This window comes from Pogonomyrmex barbatus, unplaced genomic scaffold, assembly GCF_055798465.1.
Source record: "Pogonomyrmex barbatus isolate J1 unplaced genomic scaffold, ASM5579846v1 scaffold1, whole genome shotgun sequence".
Lineage (NCBI taxonomy): Eukaryota > Metazoa > Arthropoda > Insecta > Hymenoptera > Formicidae > Pogonomyrmex > Pogonomyrmex barbatus.
In genome coordinates, this window is record NW_028297098.1 from 16,912,963 (window position 1) to 16,932,491 (window position 19,529).

Below are 19,529 nucleotides of genomic sequence, written 5' to 3' on the forward strand. Positions count from 1 at the left end.
CCATGCGTCATAACCAAGGGAAACTTAACCTAACAAGCAATCGTCGATGTGAGAACATAGCAACAAAAATGTAATGCTAGTCGCGGAAAGTCATATAAAATAGTGCAGATCTTATTGGTACCACATATTTAATATTTATGGAAATTTCTCGATCGACAGGTACACTTTGCAAATACGTCCATCTACATTGTTTACTAATATTGCATTCGAGTTTCTTATCTATTCTTATAATTGATTATCAATCAATCGCCCATCATCTTGTCTTACAATTTCTCAAATTACAATTTAATATATTATTTTATATATATATATATATATATATATATATATATATATTTGCTAATTCAAAACATTATATGTTATTTAATGAAATGACAGAATGATATAAAAATTAAAAAACTGTATTTATGTAATTATTTTTATTATAATATTTTATTTTATATATTTTATTTTAATATGTAATTCTTTTTTTCTTATTTAATATGTTTTGTAGAAATTATTTTTGTATTTTTAAAAATATACTTACAATGATAGCAATACAACATAACTTTATATTTACATGCTATTTATCCGTTTGGAATAAATGATATGTGTCATCAATATTTGTTTAACCTATTAAAGATAAAAAGATTTCTTAATCATGAGTTAATTATAATTATATTGCAGCATGGCGGAGAATTGGTTGGATGATGTAGAAAGATGGAAGTGGAACTGGACAGAATTATGTGGACATCATGGAGATATTAATCCTTTGAATCCAGAAACACATGACTTAAGTATATGTTTCCAGCAGCTTTGTCTACAGGTAGTATGATAAAATTCAATCTCATGTTAGATACAAGAAACAAGTTAATATTATTTGCTTATCAATTGTATTTTTTTAATTTTTAGATACCAGTATTAGCTCTCATAGCTATAATTTCTGCTTACTATTGCGGAAAAAGAGATACATCTTCATCTCGACAGCAGCACATTTATTATGCTATAAACATAAGGATTTTAATTACAATATGTCTTGTGATACTGCCTATCATAAGAGCATATATTATTTTGACTAATACCACTATACCGTCAGTACATAATAAGATACAAGACAGTACACCAGATCCAAAAAAACTGGATATTTTCCTTGACAAGAATACAAATTCATCATTAGAAAATGAAACAGATATCATAAGCAGGATACGCGATGGATTAAATCACACTCTTAGATTTGCTGAATCAATTTTCTTAGGAAATAGTGTTAAGGATACTACAACTCCATTATACTTCAATAATTATGAATCGAATATTACAGATAAATTCACTTCTGCTAAACCAGTGGATTATCTTGTCGCAGGAACTGAAGGTTTAGCTTGGGTTGTGCATCTTTGTTTTATTTTGAGTTTAAAACGTGGACGTAATCCTAATCCACGAGGACCAGTATTAGTACGAGCATTAATATTTCTTTTAATCGTTATTTCTGTGTTATTATTACGCAGCCATGTCAATAACAAGCCTACAGATGATGTTTTGCCAAATCTGTCATTGGGATTCAGTATCACTATAGTCACTCTTTTAATATTGTACACAATAACACTGATACCTGGTTCTAATAGGTCAGAACAAACGAGAGGATCATCTCGAAATGCTATGGTAAGCTATTTTCATGTAATTATGTAACTTTTTATTAATTTTTCTTTTTGATTGTGCAAATAGTCAAGTTGCATAAAATCTACTTAATTCTTTATGATATCTAAAATTGTTGGGTTATCAAGTAAGCAAAAATATCAGTGATTCAGTGATTAAATATATTTGTAGATAGGAGAACGTACTCCACTGTTAAGTAGTCCCACTTTTTCATACATACAATTTCCGGAAGAACAAGATCCAAGCTATCTTGGAATGGCTATGGAAGATACAACAATCATTTCTAAACTTCTGTTTCATTGGGTAACACCATTAATGGAAAAAGGTGTTAAAGGATTGCTAAACCATTCTGATGATTTATTTGATTTACCCGATCAGATTAGTACCAATACAATCAGTTATAAACTTGATCAACATTTACATAATATGGTAAACGAGATGGCATCTACAACTTATTTATGATATAATTCTTTTGGAATGTTTTGAATATATACGGTAATTATTTCATAAATTGATTCTTGCAATAATAATAATATTATAAATGTTGTAGCCGAAAACTGTAAGCAATGAAATCGAAAATAATTTGGAAACTCCGCTTCATACAGATGTAAAAGTAGTTACAAAGAAAGTGACGTTGTTTTACTTACTGCATCGATGTTTTGGCTGGGAATTTTATGCGGTTGGCATACTTAAATTTATTGCAGATTGCAGCTTGTTCATGGGACCAATATTTTTAAATAAATTGATAGGTTTTATCGAAGATAAAAATGAATCACTTTCATATGGATATCTATATGCAACTCTTATAATACTCAGCAGTATAATTGGTATAAAATTGAAATTTTCTATATTTCCTTAATACTTTCTATAATATTTTATAAATTACATCAATAATGTTTTAGGTGCTTTTTGTAATACTCACTTTACATTTTGGATGTCTCTTGTGGGTTTGAAAATTCGTTCTGCGATTATTACTTTAGTCTATCGAAAAACATTGCATTCTTCTAATACCGATTTAAATCACAATTTTAATTTCGGTGAAATTGTTAACTTTATGAGTACTGATAGCGATAGATTGGTCAATAGCTGTCCTAGTTTTCATACATTTTGGAGTATACCATTTCAGGTAATTATAACAATGATGATAATAGTGAAATATATTTTATTTTTTATATATCAGACAGACATATAAAGACAAAGTATATTCTATATTTTAAATAAATTTTTAAAAAAAGAATGAAACGAAAAACGAATATTTGTTTCCAGTTATTCGTAACGTTATATCTTCTGCATAAGCAAATTGGAGCTTCATTTTTAGCTGGTGTTGCGTTTTCAATAGTACTTATACCAATTAATAAAGTAATAGCAAATAAAATTGGTAAGCTCAGTACTAAATTAATGGAATATAAAGATCAAAGAGTAAGATTAATGGGAGAGATATTACGAGGAATAACTACAATTAAAGTTAATGTATGGGAGGAGCACTTCATGCGAAATATCTTCAGTTAGTATGTTTTTATATAAATAATTTTAATTAAATATTTTCTTTTTATATTTTTATCAAAATATTTCTTTTTTTATATAGAGATAAGAGAAAGTGAAGTGAAATATTTACGAGGTAGAAAATACTTGGATGCACTTTGTGTTTATTTTTGGGCGACTACACCTATCATTATCGCAATATTAACATTTGCAACATATGTATTGTCCGGAAATGAATTAGACGCTAAAACAGTGTTTACAGTTATGGCATTATTGAACATGTTAATAGGACCTTTAAATGCATTTCCATGGGTTTTAAATGGCCTTACAGAAGCATGGGTTTCCCTGAAAAGAATTCAAAGAATGTTGGATGTATGTATATTAAAATTATAGTATAACGTACAAAGCATTATTGCATTTAGAGATTATTCAGTTTTTGTTTTTTATCAGCTTCCAGATATGGACGCGTCATTGTATTACACAGATATTACTCCCGATGTTGATTTATTGTTACAAAATGTAACATTGACTGTGAATCGTCCAAGAAACAATGATATTGATACAAATGCAAGTTCGAACATTGTGAGCACTCCAACCTCAAGCACCGACATTAAAAAAAGTGTTACTTTCGAAGATGATGATGTTTTTGCCTTATATAATATTAATTTATCTGTACAAAAGGTAAGGATAAATTTTATTTATTTTCTTCTTTCAAATATAAAACAGGTTTCTAATACAGGGACAATTGATTGGTATCATGGGTAAGATTGGAAGCGGAAAAACTTTACTCTTAGATGGTATCTTGGCAGAAATTACAAAAATCAGTGGAATAATAGTGGTTAATGATGATCACAAAGGTTTTGGATACGTGAAACAGAATCCTTGGCTACAACGTGGTACAATACGAGATAATATTCTATTCGGAAAACCATATGATCCTAATAAATATAAGTAAATACCAAGCATCATAAAATTAATATTAATAATAAATTTTTTTTTATATCACATAAATTATAATTTGATATTTATACTCCAGGAATATTTTAAAGGCTTGTGCCCTTACGACTGATTTGCATTCACTGCCAAACAAAGATTTAACAGCTGTTGGTGAAGCTGGAAATACTTTAAGCGGCGGCCAGAAGACGAGAATTTCCTTAGCTCGCGCTATATACGCAGATAAAGACATTTATTTGTTAGACGATATATTAGCGACATTGGACGTCAAAGTTGCTAAACATGTTTTTCAACATGTAATTCTAGGTTTGTTACGAAACAAAACCAGAATATTATGTACGCATCAAACTCAGTATTTGGTTCATGCAGATTTAGTTATTGAAATGTCAAAAGGAAAAATTATTAATCAAGGAAAACCAAGCGATGTATTGCCCGATCTGGAAGATTATCTTTTGTCATCAGAATCTATCGAATCCGATTTTGATATCACTTCTATAACAATGCTACCCGATGAATTTAGTCGTTCGGAAAAAAATGAAGTAGATCCTTTACTCGACAAGGAAGCGACTGAGAAAGGGACGGTACATTTCTCAGTGTATACATGTTACATTAAGGCTGTAGGACGATACTTGGCAATATCAATATTTCTTTCTATGATTCTGATGCAAAGTTCGAAAAACATTACAGATTTATGGTTGTCATATTGGGTAACACATAATAACGCTACAGTGATTAATTCAACTGACACATCCAGTCTTGGAAAATTGCAGCTGTATTACGATAATTACAGTTTGCATGATACAAAATATTATTTAACAGTTTATAGTTTGTTAGCTGTATTTAATTCCATCTTCACTTTAATCAGAGCTTTTATCTTTGCATATGGTGGGATACAAGCAGCCATAACGATGCACAAGCAACTTTTAAAGATAGTTATGCGGGTAAATATAAACTGAAGATATAAAAGTTATTCTTTATCGCTCTACTGGACATTATAACTTTCTTTTTTTCTTTTGCTAAGCTTCAAATATATATTTTATTTTAAATACGAGTATACATAGTTTAATTATAAAGAACGGGATCTATAATTATCTTAGATTTTGATTAGAATTTATTTAAAAATTATTGATAAAAATTTAGTTAAAAATATTATTTTAGGCAAAAACAATATTTTTCGATATTCAAGCAATTGGAAGGATCATAAATAGATTTTCATCAGATACATATACAATCGATGACTCTCTGCCTTTTATTGCTAATATCTTATTGGCACATCTATTCGGATTGGTTGCTACAATTATAGTTACAGCTTATGGACTACCCTGGATCTTTCTGGTCTTAGCACCTCTTGTACCTGTTTATCATTGGATACAAAATCATTATAGGTAACACTTGTTTTTGTAAATTTGTTTACATATATAAATATAAAAATTAGTATTTTTTAAAATTCATATTTCCAAATTATTTTCTAGATTAACATCGAGAGAAGTAAAACGATTATCTAGTATCACGTTGTCTCCTTTATACGCCCATTTCAATGAAACTTTGAATGGCTTAACGAGTATCAGAGCGTTTCGCACTGTACCTCGCTTTAAACAGGAAAATGAATTATTATTAGAAGCTAATCAAAAAACGCAATTTGCTTCTATAGCCGCCAGTCAATGGCTTGCATTGAGATTACAATTTATCGGTGTTGCTCTTCTAGCCGGAGTTAGCATCATGGCAGTTTTGCAACATCAATATAACATAGCTGATCCTGGTTTGATCGGTTTAGCGATCACGTATGCGTTGTCTGTAACTGGATTGTTATTCGGGGTAGTAAACTCCTTTACCGAAACTGAGAGAGAGATGATTGCCGTGGAACGAGTCAAACAGTATTTAGATAATATTCCATCTGAAAATATAACAGGCGCTAATCCGCCTTATGCATGGCCAAGTCAGGGTGTTGTAGAATTTAGAGAAGTTGTTTTGAAGTACAGGTAATATAGTTTTGAACTTTTGATTAAGAGCAATATATGTTATGTTTATGACAAAAAAATATTATTTATTACATTTGCAGAGATCATTTGGTGCCATCTTTAAAAGAAGTAACGTTCATCACACGACCAGCAGAGAAAATAGGGATAGTTGGTCGAACTGGTGCTGGAAAGAGTTCATTACTCGCTTCATTGTTTAGACTGACAGAAATCAGTTCTGGAAGTATATTGATTGACAATGTGAACATTCAAACATTATCATTGAAAGCGTTAAGGTAATATTTAATAAATTTGAAAGAATAATTACTGCATATATTAATAATTATAAAAAAAAACCATTGTAGATCTCGTTTAGCTATCATACCTCAGAATCCGTTTCTCTTCTCGAGTACTATTCGAGAGAACGTGGATCCGTTGGACCAATTCACTGATATGCATATATACAAAACTCTCGAGAAATGTAAAGTGCATTCTTTAGTTTATCGATTAGGTGGTTTGGGTGCAATCTTGGATGAAGGTGGCAGTAATCTCAGCGCCGGTCAGAGACAATTGTTCTGCTTAGTCAGAGCTGTGCTACATAATGCTAAGGTGTTTTCTATAACGTTCAAAATAGCTGACGATAGTTTATGTATAAGTAATTTTGATACTCCTTTATTGTTCATAGATTGTCTGCATTGATGAGGCCACTGCGAATGTAGATCAGGAAACAGATAAATTTATTCAAGCGACAATAAAATCTTCCTTCCAAAGTGCAACGGTTATTACCATTGCTCATAGAATAAGAACGATTATGCACTGTGATAGGTATTTCAATTTTTACAAGTGTCTCAGAATAATAATTTGTTCGTAGAGCTAAAAGACATAAATTTTTAAATTGATATAAATTTTTTAATGTAATTATTATTTGTTACCTAAAAATCAATTTTTTTTTCTGTTCAGAGTTTTAGTGATGGGAGATGGCGAAGTGCTGGAATTTGACGAGCCGAATTTATTAATTCAAAATGCTGATTCCTACTTCTATCATTTGGCTAACCAAGAATTTTCAGATCAAGATTAAACATGAGGCAATTTGATTGTATATAATGGGTATATCTAGTATTGTGAACACACATATATACATAATGGTTATAATGCATTATTATAACGCATTATATGTATGATAAAATTCTAGAAAGCTAAATTGTTTTTGTACGTCAGGATTTTTTTTTAAAGAATAAGTTAAGAGGCGTTTAAAAAACAAACATTTGTATTTGTGAGATATTTAATATATATTATAATATTATGACTATTTTAAATATTATTTATCAGAAAATCTGAAATTAATGTGTATGTGAAGATAATCATGTAAGTTATTGAGCTATATTTTATATATAAATAAACGTTTAATAAGTAAGAAACCAAATGTTTTGTGTGATTAATTTCCTAATTTATATAATTTAGAGGATAAATTTCTCCAAAAAATTGATTAAAATTTTTACTTAAAGATATTAGCTTTTCAAGTATTCGTAGCTAATATAACATAATTGTGGAAATATCTGTTGAATTAATATCGTTTTGTAATAAATGCGTTATTCGAGTTGTGCAGTTTATCTGAGAAATGCAGGCAGCGATTTATATCGTAATTAGAAGTGCTCGCTGTTAAAGGCGAACATTTTACAATAGTGTTTTGCGGAGTTAATTAAAGCTTGGTAGCGCGTGTGCACGCTTGCGACATCCACATTCGTGTTTGCCTGTATTTGTGCGAATTCGAGGAGCGGTGCAATGTCCCGATGATATCCGACATTCAGCTAGCATTTGACGTTTCTGCGCTTTCATCGTTACAAGCAGCGAAAACTAATGAGCTATAGCGTCGGCTAATTTGCTCCCTGTTTTTTTTAATTGCTCGACATTTAGTGAGATATATACTCAGTTATGTCAGCACGTCGACGAGACCGAGACGTTTCATGTATTCATGTAGTGCCGACTGAATTACGAGAATGCGAGAAAGGTATGGGTTGCTTGAGCCAGAAAACAAGCGCGATTCATGGCGCTAATGACGTCGTTCATTTTACACGATCGGTCGGCCTTTCGCGGCTTTCTGCAATGCAAAGAACTCCTCGAATAAGCTAAACTCCGCTCGCTGCCGTGGTCGAGAACTATTCCCGATAGAGGAATTTTTTTCCAAAAGAATGAATTAACTTCGAAAGTTTAATATTGAGAAATTCCAGATTTTCTGTTTTTATCGACAAAATTAAAGCAAATTACGTTGATAGTATTTGTCAAATAATATATGATATTTTATGTTTCATATTTAATATTCATTTAAAATTAATTTTGATTTAATTGATCATTTTAATTTGATAATATTGAAAATACATTTCCATAAATATTCCGTTATATTAGGTAGGACACTTATTTTTTATTATTTATAATACTGGAAATACAACATTTCCATAACTATTCCATAACTGTTCTGTTACATATATAGGATATTTATTTTTTATTATTTCTCTTTTTCTTTTCATCAAAATCCAAAACATTCGCGGAAAAATGTTTCGACTAATAACCTTCGGTTAGCATTCGGGAGATAAATCAACTTCTTGTTGCATATTTTATGAACTCTGTCACAGATATTGACGTATGATATGAACTCTACGATAAGCCTTGCTTTTAAACCAAAATTGCTTGTGCTTTGCGGCAAGAGCTTATGTCCCAAAGGAAATTCTATGACTGATGATAAGTTAAAAGGAAAAAAAAAAGATAACATGGCATGAACTCTCTCTTAGATTCTTCCTTCGGCTTTGTATCATGAAAGTATTCGCAGAAAAGATACTTTTACAACAGGACATTTCAGTTTGTGATGACAGAAAGCATTAGTACGATTCATGTAGTAACAAAATAAAATAAAAATTCTTTCATGCTTTGTTGTGTGTTAAAATTTCTAGTGTTATTAACATTGATAAGCAATAATTGCCATTTTCTATAAAATAATCTAATCGATATGAGATATGTCTATATTGTTCAAACAAATTTTATAGTCCATTTATTTATTGTTGTAATTTTTCCGCGATGCTGATTGATTCTTTTGTTATGTTTACTTTGTAAATAGCTATCATCATGAAGATTTTGTATTTTGACTGTTGTGTGTATTGTATGTATTAAGAAATTGCTAGTGTGTATTATATTAATTTCTATTTGTTTAAAAAAATAAATAGCGCGCATGTAGCGCGTGTCTATAGTGTCCATAAATTAAATATTTCATAGAAAATTTTTAAATACTTCATAGAAAATATAAAATAAAGAGTAAAATGCATGGAAAATTCTGTATTAGATAAATGATATATTTTAAAAAATAATTTTTTAATAACATTTCTTATTATAACCACTTAAACATAGTTAAAATAAAATTATTTTATAAAACTTTGCATCTATCATTTTTGTTACAGCCTCAAGGCTAAACATGTTCAGATTTTTTATATTCACATATGAAATGCAAAGAAAATAATGTAATTATTTTGCATAAGTTTTAAACAGGAGATAATGTTTGAGTGAAAATATATGTTTCTAAAAGAATGATTCATTAACGGATTGCATTGACTTCCTGAAATATTTGAAATCTTATCTTGGACACGGCTTGTCGTATCATGGATGGCATGTAGGTCCTTCGCCTTTATACGCCTCTCGGCGAGTACTTGAGACCCTGAAGCATAGCCACTATACATGGGGGGGACTAGCTAGCTACCCCAAAAGTGCACCTATCAGGGATTGGTTCAACGAACACGCAACCCTAGAGATCTACGCTAGAGCACAGAGAGCGAGAGCGAGAAAGGGAAAGAGAGAGAGAGAGAGAGAGAGAGAGAGAGAGAGACAGGAGGGGAGAAAGGGGAGATATTCGCCTCTTTGATAACTACCAGGCGCTATTATCCGATTTGAGCGCAATTTCATAGTAAAACGGTCGCGGATATTAAATCATTGGTGGCACAAATCGATACGGCGGCATTGCCGCGGTATGCAGTAACATAATTATCATTTATTACCGCAATTTATACGACACGGACGTTGTTACCACGAACTGCTGCTCAATTAAAACTAAAGAACGAGCGATTGTGTTTAAACTTGTGCAAAGAATTGCGTTAAAATATTGTTACTTTATTTTACGATATCGGATTTAATATTACGCTCCTTGATAATTTTAATTATTTATTAGAGATTTACGAGAAACGTTTAACTACAAATTTTGATATCATCAAATTAATTCTTATAATATTATATCGTTTTCTTATAATTTCTTCATAATTTGACAAATAATTCATAAAGCAAAAATAATAATTGACCTGTCACTCTAATTAAATTTGAAAATACTTTCAATAGTTAATTATCTGTTCATCAAGACAGGGTTTGGCTTCAGTTGAGATTGAAATACTGTTGTACGCGATAATAGAGGATAATCTAGAGGATAATCTAGATAAAAAAAAAAATGATATCGCGGTGACACGGAAACGCTGTGACACAGGTGTCAAGCAGAAGGATGATTACACGACCATATATCTGAATTAGAAACGAGCGCCATAACTCATTGCGCTCACATTCTCTTTCGTCAGACGGTTGCACGCCGTTCGCATAAATCACAATTTGCCCTACTGATGGTCGCAGGTGGACAGGAATAGCGGGATGCAGATCTAAAAAGCTACGATTGCGTGCGACGTGGCACATGAGTGAAACGTGCAACGCGTGTAATCGAGCTCGGGGCAATCTTTAGCGCCGGTAGTTACAACGACATTTTTTTTCCTTTTTTGCTTTCGTTTAATCGACCCAATAATTCTTCCTGACACCGATGGTCTAAGGGCAAAACGGATTAAATGCTCAATCTAATCCAGTTTCTATCTTAAGAATATAAAGATATATTATCTATTGCTTCACTCTAAAATGTATAATCCTTACATTCGTCATGTTTTCATTATATTTTTAATTGAAATGTATATAAAATTAATTAAAAAATATATTCTTTTATAAAATTTCTTATTATACTTGTAAATTTTTTCTTAGTAAAAAATTATCGTCTCTTCTCAGAACTTTCTTTAATTTTCGTTAGCATTATCAAAATACTACTAATTTCTAAAAAGATGCTATTATGCTAATGTATACAGACTACTGCATACTCACTGCGATGGAATAATATTCCGACGGTATTTTTTAAAATAATAGAAAGAGGAATAACAACAGATAGAGAAAGAGATATCCCGAGGCACGAATGTGACACCTCTCATATTTCCATTATAAGTAAGGCAAGATTGGTAAGGTGGATGACGGATATAACGTACTGGCTGCTTTTACCATGATTAGTGCACGATGCAATGAAAAGCTATGTGCAAACGCGTAAGCACGTATAAACGCGTGAACAAATACAAACGTCGTGTTGGCATCATGGCATCTGAACATCATGTAGACTTCATATTAAGTTATGTGACATGTGAATACCGATGTCTAGCGCGTTTATATTGGGTTTCTCTTGAAAAAAATGCGAATCGTGTGTTCTAATATCGATTTTGCTGGTCGCCTCTTCATCTCGCCACGATTTTTTTATACGTCGAATATTAAAATGTGAAACATAAAACTGATTAATCAAAGCGTGACATTGAAGTATTGAAAGCTTCATTATTTCAAACATTGAGACATCGAGACTGTTTTATTGGACAGAAATTTCTTTTATCTTAAAATCATAAAGAGATTAAAAGAGATGTTGAATTGGTCTTGTATTATTAGTATTAAAAATTAACAAATTCTTTTCCATTATGAAAATATATTAATATTTGCAAAACCAATCGATTTAATGTCATAAACGAAAAAAAAATTCAGATCTTTCTTCGTTCTTAGTCTTATACGTCATCTAAATAATATCTAGATAACGCCTAACAAAGTTCGTTCTATATAAAAACTATATAGTTTATACTTTTCAAAATATTAGTAATTTAATGATATTTTTTCTATTTAAGTGAGAATGTATATCGGATTCCTAGCAAACTTTTGATTTCTGTGATTTTACAAAGTATATAATTAAATCATTCATATAAAGTTTCTAATAAATATTCTTTTTGCATTTTTTATATAACAATTTTTATACTTAATCTTATAATAATTTATTAATAAACAATATAAAGACTCGTAAAATATCAATGTAAAATAATAAGATATGAAATATTTGCAATATATATGCAATAAAGTTGTGAAATTGGATAAAAACACACATTTATTACACATTTACATTTATTCATTGCTAAATTTAATTATTAACAATAAAAGAGGCTTTTCATTTCATATTCTTCTCATTACTTTAGAATATGTATTCGTTGTTATATTTTTACTTTACTTTTTAGAAAACAACATAACAGGATTTCAGATCTACCACACGTTGTTGAGCGAAGATTAAGGATCCGCGTGTTACGAACAACTCCAAGCAAAGTTTCCTGTAGCTCTCGGCGCATGGATATACGTCGCTCGTATAATCGCGAGTCATATTATACGGTTTGTCGCAGTAAGACATGTTGGAAATACGTAAGTGACGGCCCTTCTGCGTGTACTTCTTCCCGTATGCTCATTACGACGTCTCGCGTTAAGCCGAGCGTGTTTAGCGCTCGTTGACGTTGGCTGATACGCCAAAGGAAATCAGCTTTTCCTTCTCCTTGCCTTTTTTTCCTATTGCAGATCGTGAAAGCGCCCATTCATTACGTGCCTTATTATAATTGACGAGTCAAATGGCGAGCCAAGATAGCTGACTCGCTGCGGATCTGGCCTAAGGATGACATTAAATTTATGCACATCTGTAAATCACAACTTACTCCATCTGAATTTTGAACCATTAGGATTGTGTAATCACTTAGAAATTAAAGATATAATTGATTTTCACATTTGAAAAAAATATGAATTTTATTTCATTTTACTTCACTATTAAATAAATTTTATTTTTTATTATACAATATTTCTTATAAAGATCTTATAAAGGTTTAAGAGTTACTATGTATTCCTAAATAACGGAAGATCTAATTTCATTTTCAACTACATCTTCCGTGATCTACGGCGAGTTAGACGAATTTTGCATTCTCGCATGCGACGCGCGTTCACCAAAGGCAAGCGTTTAATTGCGTTTAATATTTCTGCTCGATGGGCGGAACCGATGATTATCCCATAATATTACGCGAAATATTCAGTTTCGATTACGCCGGACCGCAAACGTTACAATGCTAGAAATAATTAAACGCATAATACTTGCAAACGGTACAATGTATGCCACGTATAATGTACATTTTGTCGATATTTTTGTAGACATTAATCCATACGCAATCTCAACGAAGCTATGAAGTTTTAATTGCGTTATTAATGGGTATTACGTTTATCGGATGTTTTTTAATTAATATTAGACGGTTAACATATGCAGCTTTGTAAACAATGTGTTGCACGCTACCAACGAGATTTTAATTTATCCCTCAATGTACATACATTAAAAAAGATTTTACTTCATATTGTTATGCAGCAAAAAAAGATATCAAATTAATTAAACCATCGTCAATATTTTTATTTAATTTTTTTTCTTTAATTTGTTAACTTATGATAATTCTACATTTCGATTAAGCTTGGCTTCAATTCGGCGTATAAGTAATCTAAGAGGCTGAACAGATAATAATCGACGACGCATTCACATGAAAGCGCATGTTCGATCGAGTTCGATCCCCTAATTCATTAGCATAGAATTTCAAGCGAGACAGTGCGCTTTGTCCGATGGGCATTATAATAATTTAGCGCTATGTTGCCAGGAATACGACTACGTTCGCCCAGTCTGCACAATTGGCCAATCCACCTGATACGAAATAGATGCAACTCGTACTAGATGGGAGTCGTACTGGCATTCGCCAAATACGGTGCAGATAGTAATTGGCTTCCTCTGTCGCGGATCCATTATATATGGTGCGTCATGAAAAGCAGTTATCTTTACGACAAACCTAAATGCATCTATGCAAACCTCAGAACGAAACAAACATCGTTTATGGAATCACCTCGTTGCGTTGCTCAATTACCATGATCAATCTTTCCTTATATTACGCAAAAACAATTAAAATAGTTTTACATTAGTGAAGCAAATATGTAACAATAATTTTTAAATCTCTTTTAGTATAATTTTCGCATATCTAAAATTTTGGTATTAATTTTTTTTATTACACACGAGATATTTCTTTTTTTGTATGACACTGTATAGATTCGTATATGGATACATCCGACAATATTATGAGTCTTAATCTCATTGCTCAGAAACGAGAAATCTATAAAATAATTTAATAGTTCGTTAATTGCATCGAGAAACTTGTTTCATTAAGAAAATGGTTAAGCCAGTATGGACAATGATATTAGTTCTATCAAAAGATCTTATGGCTGAAACTCAGCCAGATGTACATTGGACTGCAATTAGGTAATAACACTGTTATTACAGTTGTTACGTTGTTACATTATCGTTCTTTCTAATTTTCTAATTTTCTGTTATACTTACAATTAGCCTGACATAAAAGAAAAAAACATAAAATTCTATATTATTTTAATTTAATTTTTAATTTTTTAATTTAATTTTTCAGTCTTTAAATTATTTTTGATTAAATCACAGGGAATAATTATTTAAAAATTAATTAAATATTCAAATATTTTCGTACATATTTAAACCATAACATAAAAATTTAAACGTAACATAAAAATATTGGATCGTTTTTTCATTATTTGATTTTTTTGAATCATATTAGATTACATTTATTCATGTTTTATTTATTTACTTAAAAATTCCTTTTAAAAATTATATCAATCAATGTATTTATTGAGTATGAAATCGTATGCTTGTACCCTCCTCTGTTTGTGCCTCCCTGTATAAAATCTGATCTGGAGCGGTGATTGATTGTGTCGTACGTATTTTTGATTAGCGAAATATATCGATCGTACATCACACGATGAGACTGTCTCGTATCGGTTTTCTCGATTCTTCGTAATCGACACGGAATCGCTGGCCTTCGACATGTATAAGGCCTCATCTCTCCATGTTACGTGTGCTATGTTTCCAGATCGGCGCCGTTTGCCATTGCCTCCATGTCCTTCAGATGGTTTCGTATCCGGTTACACACCCGGTATGTGTTAAATGAGAGCTGACAAAAACACGTGTAACTTTCAATCGACCGAGCAGTCGCTCAAAAGATTGCCGGCGGGGTTCCTTAATTAGGTTAAATAAATTCGGCTGGACGACGTGTGGCCCATATATGTGCAAACATGTAGATGTGTGTGTCTATGTGTGCATGTGTGCATGCGTAGCTCACAGTGCGCTTTAGTGTCTTCGTCGACACCACCAACATGTGTTGCAAACGTGAGGATGCGTTCTCGTGTGAATGTGATAAGACGCACCGCCTCTCGTAGCATCGACGCAAAGGGTTGAAATTGGACGCGAGGGCACCGTCCAGGAATTCAATAAACTTACCCTCGTGATACGCGTACGCATTGCAAGTTTAACTTGTCGTTTGCAGAAAACAATTTGTATCTTTAATTAGCACTTTGAAAATTATATTTAAAATCATATTTTTTATAAACTTCTTTCTTCTTAAAATAAAAGTGTAGATTGTGTGTATTTAGAAAATTACAAAAATAATATTTATACGATTTATATTAACATGTATAAAATTTAAAAATGTTACATACAACATTAATAATTATACTTAATTATAGTAATATGAGAGATAAAAATAAAAATATTGAAAAATGTAAAAAATACTTTAGGTAAGAAATTTTTTATTTGCTTAGTTGAAGTTTCCGCTTGGAATAAAATCTTCTTTCTTCTAAAAAGAAAAAAAAAATTGTACCTCACAAGCATACAATTCAATTGTAAATGACATTATTTTAAAGACATTTGAAAATGTATTTCTATTTATGTATAAAGAAAGGGATAAAAGATACGATTTCATAATCAAATCAAACAATCCAGTTTTTATGAATAACAGGAAATTAATCTTCGTTTGCTTAAAAAATGTGTTAACCAGTGTAAATATAGAATGGATGAATATTCGCCGATATTATTCAAATGTTCCATTTGTCACGTTTTTAAATTTTCAATGAACCTCGTGATGATGACATGAACCATTGATATAATATACCAAACAAACCATATAAATTTTTTGCACTGTGAAATCAGTCGCTGTGTTGGAAATGTCCGTGAAAGAAAAGAAGAGGAAGGTTAAAGAGATTAAAACGACGAGTGAGAAGGACTGACAGCATGGTGCTATTGGAGAGGGAAGAGATGGGGTGAGATTGGAGGACGAGAATAAAGTGCTGAAACGCGACAGCGCGGAATATGAGAATCGGAATCTTGTAGCGAGGCGCAACAACCTTTAATAGAGATTCGTTCCTTACTTTGAATCGTAACTTCGACATCGACGAGGACAATTCCGCATCATCCGCGAGATCAGATGACGGCTCCGACGACGCATTGAGAACGTAGAAAATAATAGGAATCGTAGAAGAACGCGAAGTAAAAGAGCTCATAAAAAATCGAAACAACAAACTCGATGAAATAATAAGAAGTCTGTCTTGCATATAAAACTTACGAGCTTTGTACAGTTGTAATCACGTTTGATACAAACAGATTTCGGACTTCAGAATGTTCAGAACGATGGAAATTAAAATCTTTCATATATCAGAATGTTTTCTCAAATATATAAATATATTTGAAATTTTGTTATTATTATATATTTATTATAATGGTACTAAATATAATGATATTGAAGATTTTCTGTATGTCAATTTCTGCTATAATTGTAACTAAATCGGAAAGCTTAAATATCTTTCAAAAAAATTAATGTAAAAAAGAATTGAAAGTGGAATAAAATTGTAGTCATGAATTTTGAATTCCAGAACGTATTAAAGGAAACTACAATAATGTGCTTTTTGCATGAAAAGGTAGATGAAGTAGAATGAATAAACTACGTCCAACAGTAGTCGGAAATGTAGTCCAACGTATTGTTCTTCTCGTATAGTGCTTGTGCATTACATGGGAGATTTAAAGGTCATCGTCCTTCGAATCGATTTAAAAATTTTTCGAAATTTGCAATAGGGTTGCATCTCACGGTTTTACTATCTTTATTCATTATATGCATTATTCATTATATTATATATTCGTCATAAACCACAAATAATAAGTCATATTGTAATTCTGTGAGAAAAAAAAGAGTAACATTAAAAAATATAGCTCTAGCAAACTAATCAACATTGCCAATCTGCTGATAATAAAACTACATATGTTATTCAAAGAGCTAGAAATAAACAAATTGAGTTGACTAATTAGTATTATCAATAAGTTGTATTAATTTATATATATTACGAATATATGCTTTACTGAGATTGTAATATCAACAAGTTACCCATTTTCATTATTTCTGTCAGCCAATTATCACGTTAATTAAATGCAACGGTTAGCAAATGAAGCGAATTTGTATATTCATTTCTTTTACGATATATCTATCCGTATCCTGCTATACAGGATATGTATGAATAATGTAAAATCCGGATATATATCACAAAAATTTGAAACAGAGGAAACAAGACACGATGATAGCGAGCTTATTGGAGAAATCCGATTACTTCTACCTATAATAGGATTTACATTACATCGGATTTGTACGACTTTCAAGCAATCTTTTGCGTTGGAGATTTAAAGCATATAAAAACCAAACTAAAAATTTCATGTGAAAATGTTTTTTCTTGTATTTCTCATATGAAAATATATTTTCTTGTATTTAAACTTTCAGTTGTTTCTAATGTGTGTGTGTGTGTGTGTGTGTGTGTGGACATTTGTGATTCTGAAAAAAATTCATTTCGAGATATTTGAACAGCTCTCTCATTCAAACGTTCATAGCAGCTTTGAAGCATTTTCGTCATTTATTTTAGTTGAAATATTATATAGCAAGAATTTGTGAGTACAGAAATGCATTTTATTTTATATCAGCACAAAAGTTTGTTTTAATGACATTGTTACAAATCCTACCAAATTATTAAAGAAAATTGTTCGTGGAAGTAGCAATGGAAGGTTGTTCAATCGCATAATGAGTGTATAATCGCATAATAATCGCAACTAATGAGAGTTTGGAAATCAGAGTTAAGTCTGATTGCTTCGAGATTCGAAGTCTATCATCGTCATACGTCCAAAGAGATTCGCAGAGAAGGAGAGAAGGATAGGTTTGGTAAGAGAATATCGGATGCAGCATCCATAGTAAGCCTCGTCCGAATGGACAATAGGCTTCGTAAAATCGTATGAATTAGTAAAGAACCTCTCTAGGCGAAGGAATAATCGGGAAGTGACTAGATAAGATCTTTGTTCGGTCCTGCTCGCAGAAAAGCAGGATCGTAAAGTGCGGAATAGCGCGCGCGCGTGCGTAGTGCCGGCCGTATTGTAAATTGATAGCGATAAAATCTATTCATCTCTCTGTCTCTATCTAGAGAGAAGAGGGGAGCGAAGGAGGGACGGTAACGATCGGTAACGTTTGGTCACGGAGACAACGCAATGGCGAGATTATTGCGAGGCGTATCTCTCGGGTCTCATGCGATTTCATTGGATCATCCATCATGCATTCACGTGCTGCGACATCATGGTGTTTTTCTTGTTTTTCAGAGTATCATGATCAATAGCATAATCATGGGATGGATCGGGTTTTCGAAAAAATCGTGAATACAAATTCCAGAAATTCCTAGAAATTTCCCTTTACCGCTACCCTTGCTCTCTTGCAATATACAACTTTAATACACGTTAACAAACGTTTCTAAAGAAAATTATGTTACGAAGTCTTTTGATAGTTAAAGACTGAAAGTTTAAGTTTCGTTTAATTTCCACAAAGATCCGCCTCTGTGCGATGAAGGTGTGCGCGGTTTCTCGGGAAGGTGAAAGAGGGAAAAGAAGAGCTGGTTCGAAGCCGCCCGCAGACAGCTCCTTTGCGATATCTATCTGCGCAAATATTAGGTGGATCCGCGGAGGCGAAAGAGATGCCGTCCCGATGTTTTCATTTAATATCCGTTGAAGGTCCGCTCGACCTGCGCCGACTGCCAACCGGCATTCAGCGGGAAGATTGCGAGAGTCATTTCCCGTGACTAGCGTGGAGATGTTGCCTTTAAGATAGCCCACTCCGGAGCAATACGAACGTCTGGATACCACGCGCGCTGAGAGAAGCACGCTCTACTTGCTCCCGATAATCCTCAAACTGACGCGATAACGAGTACATTAGATATAATCCGCGCTCTTAAAGATTAAAGAGGGAGAAATGGCGGATACTGCTTCAAAATTTTATAGATTGATTCCGTAATATATTTAGATATTGAATAATTTCTTTTAATGTGTATGATATTATTTAGTTTATTATTAAATTATCAGTAATATTTAATTCATTTAATTTTCATATTTGAAATTTTCTTATTTGTTTATATTGATATATTTCAAATATTTTTTGT

The 19,529-nt window shown here is 31.9% G+C and overlaps 1 protein-coding gene across 1 annotated transcript; it reads left to right on the forward strand.

Moving 5' to 3' along the window:
- Positions 1-17: 17 nt before the first annotated feature.
- Positions 18-7,443, forward strand: LOC105432312 (ATP-binding cassette sub-family C member 10). The gene is made up of 17 exons (XM_011647071.2): positions 18-159; positions 667-805; positions 892-1,635; positions 1,801-2,058; positions 2,180-2,456; positions 2,532-2,755; positions 2,896-3,133; positions 3,215-3,483; positions 3,562-3,792; positions 3,851-4,062; positions 4,148-5,006; positions 5,224-5,450; positions 5,538-6,044; positions 6,125-6,316; positions 6,386-6,629; positions 6,706-6,845; positions 6,981-7,443. The coding sequence occupies exons 2-17, from the start codon at positions 668-670 to the stop codon at positions 7,096-7,098; spliced, it is 4,878 nt and encodes a 1,625-aa protein (XP_011645373.2). The 5' UTR covers positions 18-159; position 667; the 3' UTR covers positions 7,099-7,443.
- Positions 7,444-19,529: the final 12,086 nt, after the last annotated feature.

Coding starts and splice junctions, on each gene's coding strand:
- LOC105432312 (XM_011647071.2), top strand. CDS start 668: ATGGCGGAGAATTGGTTGGATGATGTAGAAAGATGGAAGTGGAACTGG. Junction 5,451..5,537: donor TGGATACAAAATCATTATAG/GTAACACTTGTT, acceptor ATTATTTTCTAG/ATTAACATCGAGAGAAGTAA. Junction 6,846..6,980: donor ACGATTATGCACTGTGATAG/GTATTTCAATTT, acceptor TTTTCTGTTCAG/AGTTTTAGTGATGGGAGATG.